General features: G+C 45.0%; 1 protein-coding gene across 17 annotated transcripts in view; it reads right to left on the bottom strand.

Moving 5' to 3' along the window:
• Positions 1–4,256: 4,256 nt before the first annotated feature.
• ANAPC1 (anaphase promoting complex subunit 1) overlaps positions 4,257–23,028 on the bottom strand; it is a 71,474-nt gene continuing 52,702 nt past the window's right edge. For 12 of the 17 annotated variants that reach the window (XR_006280518.1, XR_006280521.1, XR_006280522.1 and 9 more), the window contains 14 exons: positions 21,128–21,204; positions 20,775–20,865; positions 20,626–20,679; positions 19,763–19,956; positions 17,686–17,772; positions 17,028–17,145; positions 15,019–15,096; positions 14,430–14,497; positions 11,229–11,367; positions 10,315–10,401; positions 9,561–9,656; positions 9,028–9,226; positions 6,711–8,109; positions 6,309–6,517 (listed from right to left, as the gene is read on the bottom strand). Coding sequence is in view for 5 of the 17 variants with exons in the window: in XM_043512393.1 (XP_043368328.1) it covers positions 5,837–5,952; positions 7,975–8,109; positions 9,028–9,226; positions 9,561–9,656; positions 10,315–10,401; positions 11,229–11,367; positions 14,430–14,497; positions 15,019–15,096; positions 17,028–17,145; positions 17,686–17,772; positions 19,763–19,956; positions 20,626–20,679; positions 20,775–20,865; positions 21,128–21,204 (1,539 nt within the window). In the remaining 12 variants the exon portion in view is untranslated. Of the gene's footprint in view, positions 5,953–6,308; positions 6,518–6,710; positions 8,110–9,027; positions 9,227–9,560; positions 9,657–10,314; positions 10,402–11,228; positions 11,368–14,429; positions 14,498–15,018; positions 15,097–17,027; positions 17,146–17,685; positions 17,773–19,762; positions 19,957–20,625; positions 20,680–20,774; positions 20,866–21,127; positions 21,205–23,028 lie in introns of those variants that run through there. The other 5 variants (XM_038395125.2, XM_038395129.2, XM_043512394.1 and 2 more) reach the window with 3 other exon arrangements.

The raw sequence follows: 23,028 nt of genomic DNA, 5'->3' as shown, positions 1-23,028 counted from the left end.
CTGGAGCAAATCACTGGGTGTTCAATGCGTATCCTGCCCACAGAGGGGCTTGTCCTGCTCCTGCCCTGCTCCAGCCAACTTCCAGTCCTTGTTCTGCCCAATTCCCAGCCTGCTCTGGCTTTGTTTCTGAACCCGCTCCTGTCCCACCTACTGCCTGCTCCAAACCCTGGTTCTCTCCAACTTCTGGCTTCAATCCTCTGCTCTGCCTGACCCTGTGGCCCTGGCATTCGGCTTCTGCCTCTCTGGTACGGACCCTTGGCTCGGTCCTGGTTTTTGCCCTCCCCACCAGACCCAGTTCTAATCAATAGTCCAAGCTCTTGTTTCAGCCACTAGGCCTGACTGCCTGTGGCCCTGTTGGCTACACTCCTTTACATTTCCTGTAAGAGTTAAAATGCACCCACACTAACAATGCCACTGGGCTGCATGTGTGGAGGGCTGACAGAGAACACCTGCCCTCGAAGAGTCAGGGTGTGCAGGGAGCGGGGCAGAAAGACTTCCTTTGCTTTAGATTGCAATGAACCTTCCAACACTTCGCAACCCCCTGGATTGCCTTCCATGCCCGCCGGGGGGCTAGACCCACTAGTTGATGGAGAAACACATCCAGAGGGGAAGGGGTCCTGAGCTGGGAGCATCCACCGTTCTGCTCGTGCCTGCTCCTGTGTCCTTATGTGCTTGGCTACCCTGTCTGTAACCAGGGCTCCAGCCATTAGACAGCACTCCCCTCCCTCAGCCAAGACCAGAACCCAGGAGTCCTGGCTTCCAGCCCCACCTCCTACTCTAGCCACAAGCCCATACAGTCAGACGGGAATAGAACCCAGAAATCCCAATTCCCAAAATTCTGCTGCGGTCGATCCAGGCTTTGTACAGTGGACCAGCCAAGCGTGTTAGCTCCCGGGAAGGGAGCCGAGGTCCAGCTCTAAAAGGCCTGTGTTCAAATCCTGCCGCTAGGCTAGCAGGTCACAACGGCTCCATGAGGAGTTTCTATTCTGACAGCTTAGTTACAGCTACATTCGTTTACAGCCAACCGCTGGACCTCTGAACTGGTCCCAAATGAGTCGGATTGGCTTGAAAACCGATAGGTCAGGGGGCCTGAGAGCAGGTCAGTGAGGTTGCCCATAGGAGCCCGACCCACATCCTTCATTTAACAGAGCTACAGCTACAAACAACTAAACCATCTTTTTGTCGACACAGCCTTCTTCATAAAATAGACATTTTTCACTAAAAAAATTGTCTGCTTTGGAAAGTTTCTGTGGAATGTTCCATCTTTTTTTCCCCTTTCCCTCATTTTACCTCCTCCCTCCACCCAAATCTTTGTTTTACACTTGTCAGCAGCCGCTGCCATGGCAAAACACCTGCCTCCAACCTATTACACGCTGTGTAGAAAAGAAACCGGCTAAAATTCAGAAGCCGTTGGACAGTCGCTTGCCTTTCCTTCGTCGCTGCTGCGCTAACAAAGCGTTTCCCTCGCTCTCCCCAAAGCACTGACGGCGTATCATTGCTGGCGTCGTGTTTGCTCTACCCGCGCGGGAAACGCCACTGCTCACACAGCAAGCGGAGATACTCCAGTAAAAGGTGCCGGACAAACTCCCTCCACCTGCAGGCTGCCCAACTAACCCCTCAATGCCGGTGGAGTCCCTGCCCCGGACCAGCGAGCAGCACGGCTGTTCCAGTTCAGGGGCTGCTCAGGGGGCAACAGGCCCTTGAAGGGGAGTCAGGGCGCAGTCTGCCCCGATTGCCTTCTGCAGGTGCATCTGGGGACAACGGACCACCCCAGGGGGCTGCTTAATAGTTAGTTAGCAAAGGAGCCACCTGGACCTGATCAAAAGGTTACCTGAGCGCTGGCAGGCAAGGCACTGCTGAGCAGAGGAGCTCGGGAGAGCTCAGCAGAGCCGGCGCTCTTAGAGACAGGAGGAGATCCCCAAGGGGAGAGCAGCAGAAAGCCTCAGCAAAGGGCTCTCCCAAGCAGTGGCCAGAAGAAAGCCCAGCCCACCAGGACCTACGTGCTACCCCAGGTCAGAGATCTCCACACAGCCCTGACTGGACAAATCGCGCTAGGGTCAAGAGACTGGCTCTGGGGCAGAGACCTCAGCCACGAGAATCCTGCGGGCAATGGGCCCTGGGCAGAAAGGCCAGCAGCGGATTTTGGCAGGAACAGAGAGCTGGCTGACCGAGTCAGTCGTAGGTCAAGAGGCTGGGGTGGAGGTTGGCTTATGCTCTATTTGGGCCTATGTTAATGAAGGAGATCCTCCGAAAGGGGGTGCTCTTTAGGATGTGAACAGCCCCCTGGACTTGTTTATACCCTGGGCAGGGCTTCTGGCCTGGGGTGGGAGCAGTTTGCCCTGAACGCTCCCCCACCCCCAAACTATTCTGTGCAGCCCTGAGCCCCGGAGAGGGGAAACCAAAGCAGGCCTTACCCGCAGTGCCACACCTGACCGACGGGCCTGGGCCGGGACAGCCTGAACTATAACAAGGCTGGAAACAACAGCCGCAGCTCCCCAGTACCAGCCCGATGGAAGTGGGGGGGCCCTGGGTCCATGTGAATGCATGTTCTGTGGCCCTTCCCTTGGCCGCTCCCGTTGACACGTCTCTGAAGCCAGCGTGGAAACGACGCCTTTGACAGGCCGCATGGGCTGCACTGTCTGCTCCTGCTGCCCAGGGGAACACAGGGCTTCAACCCCACAGGGAGCGAGGGGCTCCCCCCATCATCCTCGAGGTGGCGGTGTGAAGGGAGACCACCGACGTCCAAACCCAAGCGATGCTGCTGCAAGTCACGCACCACCAAAACACAACCTTACCTCTGCGCCCATCTTGGTGAATTCTTTGGGGAGCAGAGAATATTTGTCTCAGCGGCAGGAAGCCCCTTAATGCAGCGTTTGTCTCCTTGGAGACGCAGATCTGTGCAATCTCTGCCAACCAGCAGCACGCACTCCCTGGACTGGTGTGGTGAGGGGTTCCGGGGGCTGTCCGAACAGGAGTGCTGCTTCGGGGCAGTGCCAGACCCAGGAAATGGACATCTTTATATAGGACAGATCAAATGCTGTGATCTTCCCAGGGCCTGGCTTTCACTCCTCGTGGGGTGTGTTTTCTTGTCATTGCCCTCTGACGAGATCTGTGAAGAGAGATCGCCTTTCCGAGTGTTGGCGCCTGAGGTCGCGCAGTGCCAGGGGCCTGCTGAGCACAGCACCCTCGCTCCAGCCCAGCCATGTTTTCTGGAAGGGCCCCTCTTCTGCTATACAGCATGTGAGCGAGCCTGGCTGGCCAGTGCCCGGCCACCGGCAGGCTCTACTCTCTCTGGCTGGGATAGCGAGTCTTTGCCAACAATATTGTACATTGCTCTGAGTCTCAGGGAGCTCAGCCCACCGATCGCCCCTGCCCACGGTGCTCCAGAAAAAGCCCCACCACAGAGGTCTGTGCACACACTGGCTATTGCAGGCACCATCTCAGCAGAGGCAAGTGCCTGGTCACTGCTGGCCATCAGTATGTGTTACCCCAGGCACCACCCTGGACCCAGACCTACCCATCCCCAGCCACCCTCCTGGAGAGGCTGCACTTATGAGCTTCCAGCTGTTATCTGTATGCCTCACCAAACCCACACCCTCATCTTCCCACTCCTCTCCTGGTGCTGGGCAGCGTTATCCCCTTGGACAGAGGGGGACCGGAGGCCCAGAGACATGAACTGACTTGTCCAAGGTCACACAGGGAGTGCGTGGAACAGCCAAGAACCCAACCCTAGCTGGGTGAATTGATGTTAATCATGGTTTAAGTCACCAAGTGGAAAGCCTCGACTTAAATCATCAATTTAGTCAACTGTTCCATTTGCACAGCAGATCTTTGCTAAAGAAAGGTGCATTCTCATTGGTTGATAGAACCATAAAAACATGTTGACTTGCAACTAAACAGAGCCTCAATGTCTTTTTGCTACCTACAAAGATACACTATAACTATATACAAAAGTAATTATACAGCTTAATATTTTCAGATTAATTGTATATTTTAGTATGTTAAAATGGTGAATGAAATACTACTTATTTACTAGATAATTAACTTTTTGCTCATGGATGTGTGTCACACTGCACTAGGATGTCAAATGGAATTCAAACAACATATAACATGGATTTTTAGTGAACAAAACAAGCCCATAATATAGCACATGACCTAGTGTGCCATATTTATAAAGTCAGACTTTTTTCCCCGATTCTTTTTTATCTATAGAAAAACTGCCTTTAATGCAAAGTTTTTGATAATCATGGATTTTTATTTAAATGTTTCAAGAAAGAATGTTCAGGAATTAACATATTTTGGATTACATTCAGATTTCATTTTAAACAGGTTTGTTTTTAAAAAAAGTAAAAAATAGAAAATATTTTTTTTTCCAGTAAAATCTGACAACTTTTCTCCACACTGAAGGCTGGTCTCCAGCTAATGACCCCACAGGCCATCCTCCTTCTGGCAGTGATGAGGGGTTCTTGATACAGCCCTCAGAACAGTGACCCCCAGCCTTGTCCTCCCACCCCCTAGCCTGTTTTTTCCATGGTCCCTTGGAAGCTGCCATCTCCTCCAAGATCCAGGGCTGTCCTGTTACCCCTCCTCCAGCCATAACCCCTCTGCTCAGTTGTTGGTCACCAGCCAACAGCACTCCAGGGTGTGCTCCCCCACCTAGGGTGACCAGATGTCCCGATTTGTCCCGATTTTGGGGTCTTTTTCTTATATAGGTTCCTATTACCCTCTCTCCCGATTTTTCACATTTGCTGTCTGCTCACCCTGGCCCACCCCTCCAACATTCCAGGCTCCATGTAGTGAGCCCCATTCTGGGAGAACTGAAGTACAGAGATGTGAGGCTCCCACTACCGTTGGCCTCAAATGCTCTAGTTTAGGGGACTTACCCAATCTTGCATAACCAGCCTGCAGCAAATCCACTGACTAGGTTCTGGTCTCATAGGTTCTAGGCCATTGCTCTTACCGCAGCACCGACATCTTTCTGCCTGCAGCTTTTCCTCATTCACTGCACAGAAATTCCATCATGTGCAAACCATTGCCTGGGCCAGCACCTCTGTGTGTCAGAGGTGGGGGGGGGGGCAGGAATCGCAGACTGTCCAAATAGCCTAGCCAAGTACACAGATTCAGCCTCATCTGAGAGGCAGCATAGCCCAGCAAGCGAGTTCTGCTCAGCACCAGTTGAAAAACTAAATTAAAATTATCTAATTTAAAAAAAGAAATTCAAAGTTGTCTTTGTTCTGCTGGGCTCGAAATGCTCCCATCTTATATTTAAAAAAAAAAAGTGTTTTAGAAAAAAGATTCGATTTTTGAAAATGGCGGAAGAAAGGAAAGCAACAGGCAGTATATGAATGTGATGGCGTGTGACTCATCTTTACAGTTTCCATCCAGCTGCCCAAGATGGAAAGTGGAGGTTGAGGCCTACTGCTCCTCAGTGCCATCCCTGTAAATAGCCCTTTTCTATCTCCTTAAAGATGGTTTTAAAAGCGCCAAAGGCTCAGAATACTGGGTGGTGAGCACATGAGGTGACCAATTGCTTCCAGATCAGTTATTTTCATGACTCGCCACAAGGCTTTTTTGTAAACAAACTTTATTTAGAAAAGTAAAGGGTTAATTCGTTGTATGTAGGTACCCTTCATTGAAACAACAATACATACAAAGCTCCCTGTCACAGTCAAAACATCTACGGGCAAGTGGAAGAGATGCTTGGGACATGGCCTATGAAGCTACAACGTTAAGTTCCCTTCATCCAGGGGTCTTTCAGATAACTTAAAACAACACTGTTGCCATTGGCTTTGGTGACTGTGTAAGATTTGTGTTCTGGGTCTCCGTCTTGGCACGGTCACAGCACCACTGACTGTGGATTTCCAAGCAGTAGAGGTGCAAGTCGCAGTAATGCACGAACTGGCATTTTCAGCCGCCTGAATTTCAAAAGCAGTTCAGAAAAGCTTACGCTCCCTAGTGAGAGAAAAGCAGGAGAATGATTCTGTATCTGGAGAACACTTGCATACTGAAACAGTTACCAGCGTTGGAAGTATAATATCACTGCTGCTCAGTGCAGTAGGAATGCATGTCTTTGGTGGTGTATCCATCTACTCAATGTTCCAAATACGCACACCCAAAATGGATAGTCTATGAACAGTAAACTTTGGCGATTTTTAGTTTAAGTTTGCATTAACAATTAGGAAAGGACTCAGAAAGGAATCCCTGCGTGTGTCCCCACCCAAATGCTCCTTTAGGCCTGACCTTGCACATCAAGTTTCGTTCCTCTCTCACTCTCCTGCCTCTGTATTCTTTTGAGTGTCTTTTAAAAAAAAAAAAAAAAAAAAAAACCACACACACCCACAACCAACTCTCTCCCCAGCTTTTCCAAATGTCCTCCCACGCTGGAAGGGTTGGCTGATCCTTATTTGTTCCACGCCACCCACCCAACAGCCCGGCTACCTCCCCTGGTGGAGGGGTTGGTGTTTTATTTTCTATTTTGCCATCACCATTTGAGTAAGGAACACAAGCTTGGTAACTCCTAAAAAGAAAAGGAGTACGTGTGGCACCTTAGAGACTAACAAATTTATTAGAGCATAAGCTTTCGTGAGCTACAGCTCACTTCATCGGAAGCTTATGCTCTAATAAATTTGTTAGTCTCTAAGGTGCCACACGTACTCCTTTTCTTTTTGCGAATACAGACTAACACGGCTGCTACTCTGAAACTTGGTAACTCCTGACAGCCTAGCAATTCTGTATGCTTCTCACAATGTTTGTACTCAAACGCCAGCCCTGACCTGGCAGCTGTGTGTGTGGAGAAAGAAGAAATGAAGTGATATGTACGTGCAAAGTAGCCTCAGTGATATTCACCGAACAAGCCAGTTATAAAAGCTTCTTCTAGAAAAGTGAGCCGACGGAGGCAACCCGCAAGAGTGTGAGCAACAACTCTGAAGAAAAAAACAAAACAAAAAAACCACAGAATGCCCAAAGGAAGAACAGGAAGGCTATAAGAAGGGCACCCTGCAAACACCTACAGATTTCCCGCTCTTGTGAGACTTTCTTTCCTGGTAAGTGGTGTTTTTCTTACAGCCCCAGCTCCCTGAATGCTGTTGTTACAGGGGAGTGTCTGCTTTCCTTTAAAAGTAGTCATGTTCTGGACCCTGTGGTTGGCAGGAAAAGCTGAAAAACGTGACCCGAGAGGCTCGAATCCCAGAAAGCAGAAGAGCCAACACTGATTGTTTTTTAAAATCTCATGAGGTCGGGGGGAGGGCCTGATTTCTGAGCAGCTGGGTTTAGAACAGTGCACCTTGGAAAAACTGTGCACAGGCAACAGTGCAGAGGCGTTCTCTTTGTCCTTCCCAGAATTGGGTCAGCAGGAAGCAACACCTAGACCAGCCTCGTGAGGACGGTACTGCTCTCAGCATCAGCCTGTCATGGTGGGGAATTCAATAGAGGCCACGGAATGAAATTTCCCTACCTTCCTGACCAAACAGGTTGCCACTAGGAGAGCAGGTCCTCTCTCCAGAACCACCTAGGTGCTCAAAGGAAAGTTGAATAACTATGTTCAGGACAAAGCTAGAGTAATAAAGGGGAGCAGAGGAATGCAGTCCATCTGATCTTGTCCACTGCCTTTGGAAACGTCATTACCTCCAGGTGCAAGGTGCCATGAATCCTTTGGTGCACTGAAGGTCCCTGGTTGAGTGCTAAGGGAACAAGGCCTCATATCCTTATCCATATCAACTGGGAGAAAAGCCAGGATGTCTACTGAAGAGCAGTGGCTAAGGCTGATCTCTTTAATCCCCCATCATGTCCCTATGGCTAAGGACCCTGCTCACTACATAAAGGTCCAAGAAAAGTCACAAGAAAAGAAAACGCTTGCACAGCTGTAAAAAAAAAAAAAATCTACATTGTAGCAACAACTTAACACGAGGTAAACGTGAAAGGTCAAACTTATAGTAATAGTACACCCAATCCAACCCAGCATGAATATAGCCTTACCTTCTAAGCCGCCTGCTGAGAGCTGCCCTGGGGTTGGGACTGAGTGGTAAACGAGGAAGCAGGCCAGCATATTTAACTGCGATTCTTCAGTAGGCTGCCCACTTAGGTAGGAGTGCAGAGAGACGTCCCCTCCCGCTGTAACATATAAGGGAGTCTGCTGAGATTCTGGGACTATTTTCTCATTTGTTGAGAGAACACAGAGACGCACTGGAGTGGGACATTGCTCCCTGCCACTTGGGTTTGTTGGAAGGATCTCCCCCCAGCATTGACTACCAAGGCCAGGGCTTTAGCTTGTAGCGGCTCTTCATTCAAGGACTACCACCATGCCATTCTTCAAACCTAATCCCCACTTAGCTCTCCACTTCACTTTTCCTGGGCTCACAGGACATCACTGCCCCTCGGAACATTAAGGAAGTCTGAGTCATCTCCTGCATTAAACTTTCCACACAAGGAAGCAGTCACACAGAGCCCTCAGGGTATCACATACAAATGCTATGTTAAAGCGTTCCAGTTGGAACACAATGCTCTCAGAAGGTTCATACTTGGGACACCAGGTAATTACACAAAATGAAACACACCCAGAGAGAGAAGTGCAGACACATATTGCTGTTCTACACAATACACAATACATGGGGCCTCCCATGACACAGGTAACCAGATTTTGGAGACTATTTTAAAATTCCAGTGGTGGCAGCAGCTCAGAGCACCAGCTCAGCTTTTAAGACTACCTGGTTTTGTGCAAATATTTAAGATTTAAAAAAAAAAAAAAAAATCACAAAAATCAGCTACAATTCCTTCTCTTGATTACCTGAAGGAGGCAGCATTCACTCTTACAAACTGGCCAATCAGCAGATAAACAGGATTCAAACATGAGCAATCTGTTCTTTATTTCCCCTCCCCCACCTGCACTAAAAAGCAAAAACAGCTGATGGGCAAGATACCAACGAAGCCTGATTCCCAGAAGCTGTACAGCAGGGGTGTCAGATTTCTCTCAGTGCAGGGTCACAGACTCACACCCAAAATGTGGCACTATACTCATGCTGCTCTCTTTACCTTGTAGCCACTGGTCCAAGGTATTATCAATAGTGCACTTCATCACAGGCAGAAATTCAGAGTTCATGAAGAGCCCTCGGTTTGGATTTCTCCTCACTCTCTCCTGGTGGCTTCTGGAGCTGAAAAATTCTAATACCAGCTTTATCTGCCACAATTCAAAGGTCTCAGACATTTCTTTTCTCTCTAATATCCTCACAGCCTAACAGGAGAGAAAACACAAAGATATACTGTGAACTTGATCTGTACTAGAAAAGAAACGTCCCCCCTCATAACTGCAAAATAACTGAACTTCCCTCCCTCAGTGTGTCAATCTAAAAAAACCAGACTAGCCTCTCCTGATCTTTATCACCTCATTGGGTTATTTTTCAATTGCTATCTTGAAATCTTTGCTCCGTCACCACATGTTTACTGACAGATTTCTATTTCCCATTTCTGGTATCCATGATATGTGTGAAAGGAGTGAGACTGACATGATACCCTTCTGCAGAGTCAGTGCTATTAAGGATTAAAAAAATGAACACTGTTCACTGTACCTGATCTATTGCTATGTATGCAGGCAGCATCTCCGGATTCTCTCGAGTAACACACTCATAAAGAATAGATGAGAAGAGATCCAATATTTCCTGTTTCTGATAAAAGGGAGGGGAAGCCTTTCACAAAGTGCACACTGTTCGTATAATTTATTACAAGTTCTCTTACATTGCTCACGTTGGCTTCTGTTATGGTTAATCCCCCACATTATCTGATGTAATTCATCTTATGTAAAGATTTGTGTTCCTGTGTATTTATTCATTAAAAGAATGCAAAATGTAGTTAAATTTTTCTCCCTCCCTTAGTATTTTGGAAGGCTAGTCTCTGATTTCATTCTGCACAAAGAGAAGACATAGTCTTCATTCACAAGACAACTTTAGTGGCTGCCCTAAATAATATCAGTAACCTACTTTATCTCAGTATTCAGTAGATATACCTTGTACAAACCATAGGGAATTCAGGGAATATAATTGTGAGGTTAACCATTGGCAGAAGGTTATACTGAAAAGCTTTTTAAGTGCAGGTACCATAGGTCTATTTTGTGTTTCTATTTTTGTATATTCTTTTTTATGTAATGCCATTTTGTTCTATATAGCAAACTCCTCCAAGGAACAAGGCTTTTCAGAACAATTTTTCTTGTATTACTGAATTAGCTCTGCTGGCTGCAACTTAACATTCATTTTCTGAATTTTATTTATGAAAACAAGAAAAGAAACCATTCTTCTGAGCAATATCCCACATATAGGCAATGTGTACCTGACCCATGTTCACAGCTGGTTTGCAGAAATAGTCAGCAAATGAAAGTAGTGCGGGATCAGAAGTGAAAGCAGAAATAGTTTCTGGCTAAAAAGAGGTAAAAATGCACACACTTTAGATTAGGAATCTTTTGCTTTCATTGCATAGGTCAAACAATAATTTATACCCTCCCCTCTTTTCCTACTGTGATTCTCCAGAGCTCAGTGCAGGTCATTGTAATCTATATGATTGATTTAATGGGCAAAATCAAAGTCTCATAACCTGTGCATCTGACCACTGGAAAAAGCTATCCCATTTATTTATTTAGAAAGTAAAGAGGCAGGGGTGGTGGTGTGGGTGCTCTTAAGACAGCCTGGCCCAGTGCTCTGTGGCAGCTGCTGCGCTAATTTTCCTAAAGCAATGAATTAATGCCATTTTTAAGAGCGATCTCAGCACTCCTGAAAAGTACTAGTTTGGCAGCACTGTGTCACTTGAAATTCTGAGTGAAACAGGTACAGACAGTGGCTGTACACATTTCTCAGCTGTACCCCAACGTGGCTTGCTCCACCCCTGCTCTGTAAAGGCCATTTCTAGAGGTGAAATTCCCCACTGACATGCCAATTCACTCTGGGCTCTGAAGACAGCAGTTTTGTGACATGGGCTCCTGGACAGAGGGAATTGGACTGAACCCACTAATTCACTTCCCACAGGCCAAATAGCCGTGAGATAGCAACAGCTTTTCTTCACTACCCTCCTAGCCCATATTTGAACCCATGAAGGTGGAAGGCTCAGTATCTCAACCACTCACTGCCCCAGTACAGTTCTCTCCAAGTTCCAGCACCATTTAGGTGAGAACTTGTGTGCAGAGCTGCCAGTAACTACAGCGGTCACGTTACTGCTCTGTGCTCACTAGCTGAACAGTTAGATGACACTACCTTGAACGTCCGAGTTTCAGAGTTCCTGTGAGTGACAGCCTGTGCTAACAAACTGCGCCAGCCCATTGGGTCCTCTTTGTACGAGAGCTGCCCAGCTCTCAGTTTTACATACAGGATGCCATCCTTAGAAAGGATAGACCTGAAAAAACAACAACTTTTAGCATTTTGAACTTATTTAAATCTCTTTCCATCCAGCTGTGGTACTGGCACATGACATGGCAAACAGATATAGAAATAACAAGCAACCTAGTAACTTGTATGTGCTAATGTTTCCATCCAGGGATTTGCTTCCTCGTTATTTAGCTCCTGTATATGCACGTGCATGGGGAGATCTCGATTTCTCTGACATCCAACCACAGGAAGGCAGTCGGGGAAGGGGAAGGGAGCAGCAGTGGGAGAGCGAAGAGGAGTGATGTTTTCCAGCATTACTGATCAATACAATATTATGAATTCCCTCTGAAGAAGTTAATACCTTAATGGGTGGTTCAGCCCCCAACCATCACTCCCTAAAAATGGCACCAGAGGGTTCCATTCACATTGCGCCTCACTCGACAAAGAATAGCGCCATGCATCAGTGCTTTGCTCCATTTTCCCTAGAGAACAGGCTCTTTCCTCTTACAGCAAGAGATGGTAACGCCAACAACCTGCTGTTCAGGAGCAACCCTACAAGTTAGGGTGAGCACCACATACATGAAAACAGCTCCGAGCTTCGCTACTGCAAAGCAATTGAGTTTGTTCAGAAAAGTCCTTTACCTTATTTAGATTTATATAAAAGGGTGCCTTATCCATATGCTCTGGGATCCCTGACCCATAACTGTAAAATACCCTATCAAAAACACCACATCAACACCATAACCAGGGAGCCAGGCAAATAAAGCTAAAACCAGTGTCCCCTGCAGCTCCACCCAGTCACCAGCCTCACAATTCCCCCCATTTTAAAGTTGCTAGGAGGGGTAGGAGGACCGCTTTGCAGCATGCCCTGAATGCCATCAGTTTTGGGCTATTGTGGATCCAAGGAGGTTGCTAATTCCAAAGTGGAGGGCCCCCTGAGAGCATGTCCCATTGGCAGCTCCCATGCTACCTGGGGTACTATGGCATGAGAAAGAGGGACTCTCAGGTAGACAGCTCCAAAGCTACTGGGGGAGTTACAGATCAAAACCACCACCTTCAACTCCACCCCTAAACCCAAAAGGCAGCCAGTGTAGATTACACAGCACTGGCTGAATATGCTCCCAGTGAGATTCCCCCCTTTTCCAAATGGACCATCACATTTTACTCCAATCTGTGGGTGGTTTTATAGTGTCTCTCTCTACAGGGTGTGTTGCTGTATCTAACCTAATCTTGACTGTGTCATTTACATTAAATGAAAGAGCAAAATTTCTAGTGAAACATTCAAGTGTTCTTTTCATGCCACTCTAGCTTGAATATGTCATTTACAGAATTTACAATTCCAGGCTGCTATCTATAACGCTAGGAGTAATTTTACCTGTGATTCCTATATTCAGATACAGTGAGGAGTCCGGTAGCACCTTAAAGACTAATCGATTTATTTGGGCATAAGTTTTCATGAGTAAAAAACCCCACTTCTTCAGATGCATGGAGGGAAAATTATAGATGCAGGCATTATTATACTGACACATGAAGAGAAGGGAGTTACCTTACAAGTGGAGAACCAGTGTTAACAAGGCCTATTCAGTCAGGGTGGATGTGGTCCACTCCCAATAATTGATGAGGAGGTGTCAATACCAGGAGAGGGAAAATTGCTTATGTAGTGAGCCAGCCACTCCCAGTCCCTATTCAAGCCAAAATTAATGGTGTTAAATTTTCAAATGAATTGCATCTTTGCAGTTTCTCTTTGAAGTCTGTTTTTGACTTTTTTTGTTGAAGGATGGCTACTTTTAAATCTGTTATTGAATGTTCAGGGAGATTGATGTGTTCTCCTACTGGCTTTTGTATGGTACCATTCCTGATGTCTGATTTGTGTCCATTTATCCTTTTACATTGAGACTGTCCAGTTTGGCCAATGTACATGGCAGAGGGGCATTGCTGGCACATGATGGCATATATCACATTAGTAAATGTGCAAGTGAACGAGCCCCGATGCTGTGGCTGGGTCCTCTGATGGTGTCACTAGAGTAGATATGGGGACAGAGAAGGCTATGGGACTTGTTACAGGGATTGGTTCCTGGGTTAGTGTTTCTGTGATGTGGTATGTAGTTGCTGGTGAGTATTTGCTTCAGGTTGGGGGGCTGTCTGTAAGCCGAGGACTGGCCCATCTTCCAAGATCAGTGAGAGTGGGGGATCGTTTTCCAGGTAGGTTGTAGATAGTTGTTGATGTGCTCAAGAGGTTTTAGCTGGGGGCTGTACATGATGGCCAGTGGGTGTTCTGTTATTTTCCTTGTTGGGCCTGTCTTGTAGTAGTCCAGAAGTCACCTCTCCAGCACATCATCAGCGATCTACAACCTATCCTGGACTGAATTGGGCTTGTTAACACTGATTCTCCACTTGTAAGGTAATTCCCTTCCGTTCATGTCAGTGTATTTATGTCTGCATTTGTAATTTTCCCTCCATGCATCTGAAGAAGTGGGATTTTTTTACCCATAAAAGCTTATGCCCAAATAAATCTGTTAGTCTTTCATGTGCCACCGGACTCCTCGTTGTTTTTGTGGATATAGACTAGCCGGCTACCCCTCTGATATTCAGATACGATTACTGTCCTTTACAATTGTCTAGTGGATGTATTTAAATATTAATCTGCATTAATTAGTACTTGTACACTTCAGAAAAATATAATCTCTGGCACACTAGTAAGAGTTAGCTAGCCATTCTATCAGCAGCGTGCCATTTTCAAGGACAGAGGCAATGAGAAATCCCATCAATTACACACAAAACCCAAAACCTACACATATTAAAAGTCATTTCTAGCTGAGGTCCCCTACCCATTTCCCCTTCTCTTGGTTCCTTTTTTAAATGAAAAACCCACAAAACAAGTGAAACTGACTACGCACAAAGGGCTGTCAAATGCACAAAAGCAGACAAACTGAAACAGAAGAATTTCTTTAATTTCTTTCAGCTATTGTAAATTTTAGGTGTTACTTCTAACTACAGGAGATGAAAAAATTTCACAAGTTTACTTAAATGTTAAGGGACATTAACAAATTCAGTCAGTCAATCTAGATATGTAGCATCAGGAATACTTACTTCAACTGGTGTGTCCCCTTGCTTAAATCTATTAGTAGTTCCCAGTATCGCGGGCCTTTCACTCTGATCTGCCAATGTAAATGTTTTAATTACTAGTGAGGAGCATATCACTGATATGGAGGTAACAGGGACTGCAAGAACAAAAGAGAGCAATATAAATCTATTTCTATTTCTACTCCCTTAGATGGGCAGATACTCCCTCCCAGCACCATCTGTTGTGTGTCACTGGAGACTCCAAGAGGACAGAAACTGGCTGTGTCCCCTGGAGAGGATGCCCAGGGGAATCCCCAGTGGGTGTAGAGGTGACAGGGACCACAGGCAGGATCAGCGGTAGGAAGGGACATGTAGGGGCATAACTATGCACTACGGCTATCCCACTGGTAGGAAATGGCTTCTGGGGGCCATTGTCAGCAGACGTTGGCTAGAGCTAATCCCAGGCTGCTCTAACTTGCACTGGGGCCAGGGCAATGAATCAGAGCCGTAACTAGGTCCCCAGTAGCCACTCTCCTTTCTGCTCACTGAGTGAATCTTCACTGCATCACAGAATCTGGGCCAAAATGTACATTACTCAACTGGAGCCCTGATTTACCTGCTTAAGTAAGTGAAGCTCCGGGAGGAGAGTTGGTGCCATCAATTCCTCTGTGGTTTCTTCATACCATTGCGTGCCCTTTAAACACCACCAACAGTCACGTGTTAATAAAAACAGCTTCAGTGCACAGTAACAGAAAGCACGCCAGTCTTTCAGTTACACCTCTGTTCAGCCTGGCTGCACTGCAAGAACCTTGCATTTTCTATATCCATTTTCCCGGTGAAATGGATGGCTTAATATTACCATTTATGTCACAAAATGAGAGAGACAAGGTAGGGGAGAAAAGGAGTACTTGTGGCACCTTAGAGACTAACAAATTTATTTGAGCATAAGCTTTCGTGAGCTACAGCTCACTTCATCGGATGCATCCAATGAAGTGAGCTGTAGCTCACGAAAGCTTATGCTCAAATAAATTTGTTAGTCTCTAAGGTGCCACAAGTACTCCTTTTCTTTTTTGCAAACACAGCCTAACACGGCTGCTACTCTGAAACCTGTTACTAAGGTAGGGGAGGTAACATTTTATTGGTGTAACATTCTGTTGGTGAAAGACAAGCTTTCAAGCTCCACAAAGTGCCGCTTCAGGTCTGTCACAAAATGTCTATGGGAAAACAGAGGATGGCAGCACGGCCAAGTCAACATATGTAGCACCGTTGTCATGAGAAGGGGACATTTTTCAACCGAAAACACCCACCTTTCGAAAATGAGCTACACTGCCCATAAGGGCAATCTTCCACAGCAACAACAGGAGGTGCTTTCGCATGTCTGGTCAGATCACTACGGTCTCTGCAGTTCTCTTCTCCTAAAGGCTGGTAAGGCCTGTCCTTATACCCACAGATTATTCTATGCCTAGGGCCCTACCAAATTCACAGTCCATTTGGTCAATTTCATGGTCAAAGGATTTTAAAAATAGTAAATTTCATGATTTCAGATGTTTCAATCTGAAATTTCACGGTGTTGTCACTGTAGGGTCCTGATCCAAAAAGAAGGTTGTGGGAGAGTCGCAAGGTTATTGTAGGAGGGTTGCAGTAGTGCCACCCTTATTTCTGTGCTGCTGCTGGCGGTGGCCCTGCCTTCAGAGCAGGGCTGACGGAGAGTGGTGGCTGCTGACCGAGAGCCCAGCTCTGAAGGCAGCGTTGCCGCCAGCAGTATCACAGAAGTCAGGATGGCATGGTATGGTATTGCCACCCTTAATTCTGCGCTGCTGCCTTCAGAGCTGGGTGGCCAGAGCGTGGCAGTTGTTGGCCACTCTCCGGCAGGCCAGCTCTGAAGGCAGTGCCACTGTCAGCAGCAGCACATAAGTAAGGGTGGCAGTACTGCAACCCTCCTACAATAGGCTTGCGACTCCAATGTCTCCCCTGTTTGGGAAACACTCGTCTCCCCCAGGAAATCTGTATAGTTTAGGGTAAAGGTACACAAAAGACCAAATTTCACAAGGGAAGACCACTTTCACGATCTGACACACGTTTTTCACCGCTGTGAATTTGTTAGGGTCCTAACCATGCCACATCATACATCAGCTGTAGGAAGTTGTTTGATCCTGAACATATCTTTCTACAACAGTCCATTGGGGAGGATGGGCACTCATCTCAAGAAGTGCCTAATGAGTGTAGCTGGGAGGAATGTTGAGTATCCCATTTCAAAAGCATTAAGATTTTTAAAAGTCAGTTGGAGCAACCAACTTCCACTGACTCTGTGCCTTTGAAAATCTCCACTGTATTTATACAGGTAACTGTTACCCCAGATCAGTATTTGCACTGAGTTCTGTAGCACTTCACTTGTCTCTGGTTCTACCCTCAAGGTGCCACTCAAAGCAATAGAAACAAACGATATGGGTTGGGAGGAGTTTCTTCATTATTTGCCTAGACAATCTGGTTTGACTCCACTAGACCACTGAAAACAAAACCAGGATTGCAGACCACAACATGGAGATATGTATACACCCTGTACATGAAGTTTTGAATGAACTTCAAGCTTCACAGTCCCATGCCCCCCTACTTCGGATACATTACCTTATAGGTAACCTCTAGTAGCGTGTAACAAGGAGTGTTTGTATCCACATCAACAGGCACCAGGAGCCTTGGTTCTGCTGCCAGCACATACAGGTGCCGTAGGGCCTGAAGGTGATACCTGTTTATGGGAAAAAGTATTTAGCACAACGGTGTTGCTAAAGAGTGGTCTCCAAACACCTGTGTGTGCTGGCAAGCTACATGAAGGGTAAGAGACATACAGAAGCTCTATTAGACTACAGTAAAACTTGCTGCAATATGTACATATATACATTTACTGATTTTATAAAGACAGATGGTTTCCCTAATAAGACAATATTTATTCACTTTTAAATACATTTTTTTAAATTCCATAGAGAGATTTTATAGGTGAGCTTTCATTATAGAGCAAACTGTTATAGCCAAGTTGTATTGACCAGGATGCAGTCTGTTAAAGAAATACAGAGTCATAACAGCATCTCTTCACTGATCTGATTATCACTGTCATCCTGTTCTTTACTCATTGCTCCATTTCTCACAAATATTTGAAAGCTTGCATTAGTTGTTTCACCTCTAATCTCACTGTAGCCAAAAAGCTTTCAGAGCCTTAGCCCTGGATCATTTTTTGTGGAAGTACAACCTATTTTATGTTAAGAACATATATACAATAACTAGCCCTTACCTGTTGTCAGAACTGTGAACGGGGAAGTGAGGATACAGAGCACAAAGAAGAGCAGCAATTGAAGAATCTGACGTACTCAGGGAGTATCTGCAGAGAAACATCACCTATTATCTTTCAGCACTGGTGAATCACAGAACTCTCGCATCCATTTCCAGTGTGTTCTCGTGAGCCAGAAAATGGGAACGGTGGTAGCACAGTGCACATATGTAATGAACTTATATAAATATAATTGTTAGCACAGTAAGCCAAATGTTTTATATGGATATAAAATGATAGATATGTTCATAGATTTTAACTCCACTCAAAAAAGGCAGATGGATTTTGCTCAATGTAGACACTAAAAGACACCACTGCATCTGTTCATATTAAGAAAGTTATCTATGCAACTGTTAGGGGTAAATATTTTTTAAATGAAAATTTAACTCCTGCTCAAATTGAGAGCCTAGAGAGAGCTTCCAACTTGCCAATGGAGAAGTGGATATTTTTCTTTAAGACCTGGACAAGGTCAAAGTCACTTTGGTGCTACTATTCACCCTGTCCCATGTAAAAATAGGGAACACATTTAAAATAGAGAAAGAAATATTCATGCTGCAATCTTCCTGAGACAGTCACTGTCATAGAATATTATTTAGGTAATTAGTTTACCAAGATTCCAAAAAGGACTAGATGTTTATATGGATGGCAATAACATTTGCATTTACACATGTTACAGCATGTCAAAATGTGACAGAATTCCTGATGAGACTGGTTGCAGTGCGGGAGTCTGACCGTGCCATCTGCACACTAGATTTCTTCTGGGGCAGATTTAACCTATGTGCAAGTGAAACACCAAATATCCACTATACGTTGATACAAAACAAGAATTGACTGTGGTCATTTGATTGCTGTAAAATGAAGAAGCTGTTCACACAGTCAAAAAGCCTAGGCCGGAGGCAGTGTCACTGTCTAGATCACAGCTCAAAGGGGTTCACTGTTGCATTCAGACACTTGCCCGTTTAGCATTACTGGGGGATTAGGCCTTTTGTGTGGTCTGGTTGCAGCATCAAGCAATAAAGGGAGACTCTTCCTTGGCCAGTGGGAGAAAGAGAAGGAGAGGAACCTGCATCTGGGAGCTCACTGAGCATGGGCAGGTGAGAAGACCATGCAACAGACAAGCCTGTACTTTAATCCCACTCAGCCTTACCCCAGAGCCCTGGCAGCTGCAGTGGTGGCGAGCCAAGCTTGAAGAACCAACAGAGACAGAGGATGAGAAGTTTTGTGTGGCTTGACCAGGGAAGAGAGTTAAGGAGTGAAAACTGGATCCCAGGTAAGAGAATAAGTTTGGTGGGTGAGGACAGAAAGATGAGGGAAAAGAGGAAGCTAAAAAAAGAAAACTAGAGATAAAAATGAACTTGAGACACTGAAGAAAAGAACAAGAAAAGGAACAGGACAGGGACCACTAAAGGCAGCATGTCCTGTTCATCCATGATATTACACTTTATGGTACCTCCAGGACAGAAAGGGAGACTGCAGAGAAGGGACAGGGGCAGCTTTCAGCAAAGGAAAATGGAAGGCAAGATTCCACAGGCTGGAGGTGGCCACGTGGTGGGCTAGAAAGTAGCATTGTAGCCATGGCAGACTCCGCCAGGCATTCTGCAGGATGCATGCAAACCAACACTTTAAAGCGTCATTTTTAAACCAAAAACTTCTGTTGCGTTAGTCACTCAAAGCAGCATCACAGGTGGGTTTGTAATCTAGTATTTCTATCTACAAAAACTTTTCAGTTTTCCTTTAACCAGGAATTAAACCATTAGCACCAGCAATCGTTCCTATTGTTTGTGTCATCAGCTTTTCACTTATAACGGCTGTCAAATTCCTGAGGGACATACACTTCTGGAGTTCCAGTGAGCAGGCGTTATCAAAAATGAAGAGATCTAAGTAACCAAAGCGTAGAAAGCAATAAGAAAAAATCCACCAGAAGCTGTGCTGCTCTTCTCTAAACAGTCAGCATTCTTCTAGAGATTTACCATCCTTGAGAAGCACAAGATAATTTGTAACACAAAGCAGGAAAAAGGCAGGTTTGGAAATAATGGGTTACCTTCCTCCTCCCAAAAAAAGAAGTCCAAGAGCCATGTGATGAGCCAGATGGAACCCATAGTTCATCTCTCCACCTGTCTTCTTATGCATGAAACGACAGAGCTGGAGGACCTTCAAGTTTCCAGAGCCCGCCATCACCATTGCAAGAGACAGCAGCACAACACTCAAACAAGTTTCAAGGTTATAGTGACCTGTCTTGAAGTATATGGGGGGGTGGGGGAAGAAGAGGAGTAATTACACTCTTACATGTAAAAAGAAAAGGAGTACTTGTGGCATCCTAGAGACTAACAAAGTTATTTGAGCATAAGCTTTTGTGAGCTACAGCTCACTTCATCGGATGCAACTTTTTTGCGAATACAGACTAACATGGCTGCTACTCTGAAACTCTTACATGTGCTTCTCATTAGATACAATGTACGACTCGCAACAGAAAATTGCAGATTCTCATCAAAGAGGCCTCATTAGGAATCTTAATCTTACAGCCTCACTAACATACTAGAAAACTCACACTATAATGGCCACCGGCACATCAGTATATGGAGGTACATCAGCTTCACACTTGACATTCCCCATTAGTTTACATTCTTCTACACAGCCCACAAAGAAGGGACTATTTTCTTCATTACCATTTGATCTATCCCCAGTGTTAGAAAAATCAGACAACACTGTGGTAGGGAAAAATACAAAGGGTCATTAGCATCATTAATGATACTGGTTTATTGAACTGACAGGTCAGTAGATATAGTCAGTAATATGGGAACTAAACGTGACATTTTGTTTGCTTTGAAGCTTCACTGAGTTTAACCAACGTGCATTACATACAGGGGTTGGTTCATTTTCGTTGAGAGAATCTAAAAAACTTACTATTGAAGCTGTAGGTGCTGACAAACATTTCATGAAATCTTTTGCAAATTTAAACTGTAAAGAAGAGCAAAGAGAAACACATGCTACATACAGATATAGAAGACACAGTTATCTTCAAAAAAATCTCAAAAAACTACCCAGCCTCTTACCAAGCAGTTAAATGCAGCTAGGTTTTCTGAACCAGCAAATCGAAAACCCAGTGACAAGCAGGCACCAGCAATGATGTAGACGTGAGCTTGCCTAAAAAACAACATAAACACGAAACAGCTGATTTATTCAAATTAGGAAATGAAAAACAATGATATCAAAGTGTCACATGGATTTTATAACCTTTTGGTTAACTAAAAAGTGAGAATAAACCCCAGAACAGTGACCAATAGACACTGGCATCTGCGTGAAGAGGTATACAACAGTCAGGTTCAGGGACATTCCTCAGATCTAAAAATCTATTTTTGTACATCTCCCAGCAATTCTGTCAGCACTTTATCACCACATTACTTACGCCAGTGTCTCCAAATTCAGATCTTCTGATGAAGGCAATTCTGTTGCATGAAGGGATATACGGTTCTCTCTTATAATCTAGAGAAAGCATGGCAGACAAATAAATTGACATATCTGTTAATTCCTGAACCTTCCCAGGTTTCTATGATTTCACAAGTGATACAAGATACAAAGTTCATTTTATAGGATTATGCACTGAGCTTTTCTTCTATTACAACTACATTATAGTGCTTCAACTCTGACCCAGAAAGGCCAATATTTTGTAGTGAAACATCCTAATCTTCTAGCTAAGTTTGGAATAACAGTGAATCCTGCAAATCGCTAGAGTGTGCCAGAAGCATGCTATGATCACCTAAACAATCTAATCCATCAGGAAGTGGAGTATCTGACATGTTCAGAGCCTTTTAATCTGTTTGATCAAGATGATTTTAAGTTACTGTAGTAAGGGCTATGTTTGATCCCTGGTCTCAAGAAAGGTTTGGTACTCTTTTTTCAAACACATGGTAAGGAAATTTGTTTAGTCAAGGTAGGATTTTAAACTGAGCACCCCTTTATCTGCCCCCCCTTTTTTTTTTTTTAACCTTAAAGGGACATTGAGGTAAAGTTGTTGAGGTTGGAGGGGGCGGGGTTGGTAAATGCTTGCTCGCATTACTAACACTTTGTTAAGATTGGGATCACACTGCACTAGGCTTATCCATACATAGTAATTACAATCTAATCTTACTCCATTTTATTGGCCAGTCAGATTTATTTTTTTAAATCCTTTACAGTAATTGCACTGCCCATTCTGAGCTACTGATGAATAGCTAATGATTTTAGCCTCTGGTTAAACCTGTCAAAACCACCGCTGATTGTGTCCATTCAACCAATGTATTATTATATATCGCTCCCCAGCTTGGGGCTTGCTTGTGCCATTTAGGCAAAGCCCTTTCTTGCAGCAGGCAGAGTTTGGGGGACTTGTCAATGGAAAAAGAAGAATTTGGGGGGGGGGGGGGGAGACAGGGGGTGGAAAAAGTTAAGTTAATATCACAAGTAGTCAGTCAAAGGTTTGTATCTTGTGACGATCACACTTTCAACTCGCGCTTTTTGGCCAAATGGTAGTTCCAAATCATGAAGGCAGAGACAACTAAGCTTATTTAATTCATTAGTTAAGGGGTGGGAGAAGGAAAGGAAAGGTTTTCTGTTCTGCTGCCCTCAGTAACCCAGGTCTGTTAATCCTCTCAGTCGTTTGCTTCAGGTGAGATCCACAGGAGGGGTGTGTGTAGGGTAGAAGGGAACTGGGGGAAGACACTATTGAAAGAAGTATGGGAGCACAGCAGAACAGGGGAAGTAGAGGAGGGATGAAGGTTGCCAGCAGACTGGGAGGACAGTGGAAAAGCAATGTTAGGGAGTAGTGGAGCATGAAACATTCCATGCCTCCTGGAGACCTTAAAAGGCTTGTTGGGGTCCCTCTTTAAAACTTTATTAGGTTTGTCAGGATCCACCACAAATACTCCCCAACCAAGTGTTGATGGGTTCAGCTGTGGCCAGCATGAGCTTCCTGCTCTGTCTACTCCCACATTCTGACTATTTTTAAAAACTATGGAAATTCCAAAAGAAAAAAAACTTTAAGGTGATGCCAATGCTGAGTGTGAATATCAGTATAAATCTTGCCAAGAACATGGCTGTTAGCCCTACCCTGCTTCTAGCTTCTCCCCCAGTCCCTGCACCTCTCCTATTTTTAAATAACACACTTTCAAAAAAGGGAGGCTGGACATGCAAGGGGACAGACTGGCTTTTGTTTTTCGTACTTTCAAGTGTTCAGGTTTTCTGAAGTACCCTTAAGTCACAAATATGCACTCTCAACATGAACTTCACTTTAATGAAGTTTTGTCTGATGATATTCTACACATTAAGATGTGT

This window comes from Dermochelys coriacea, chromosome 3, assembly GCF_009764565.3.
Source record: "Dermochelys coriacea isolate rDerCor1 chromosome 3, rDerCor1.pri.v4, whole genome shotgun sequence".
Classification (NCBI taxonomy): domain Eukaryota; kingdom Metazoa; phylum Chordata; order Testudines; family Dermochelyidae; genus Dermochelys; species Dermochelys coriacea.
Note: the sequence above shows the minus strand (reverse complement) of the source record. Positions and strands in the feature narration are given on the sequence as shown.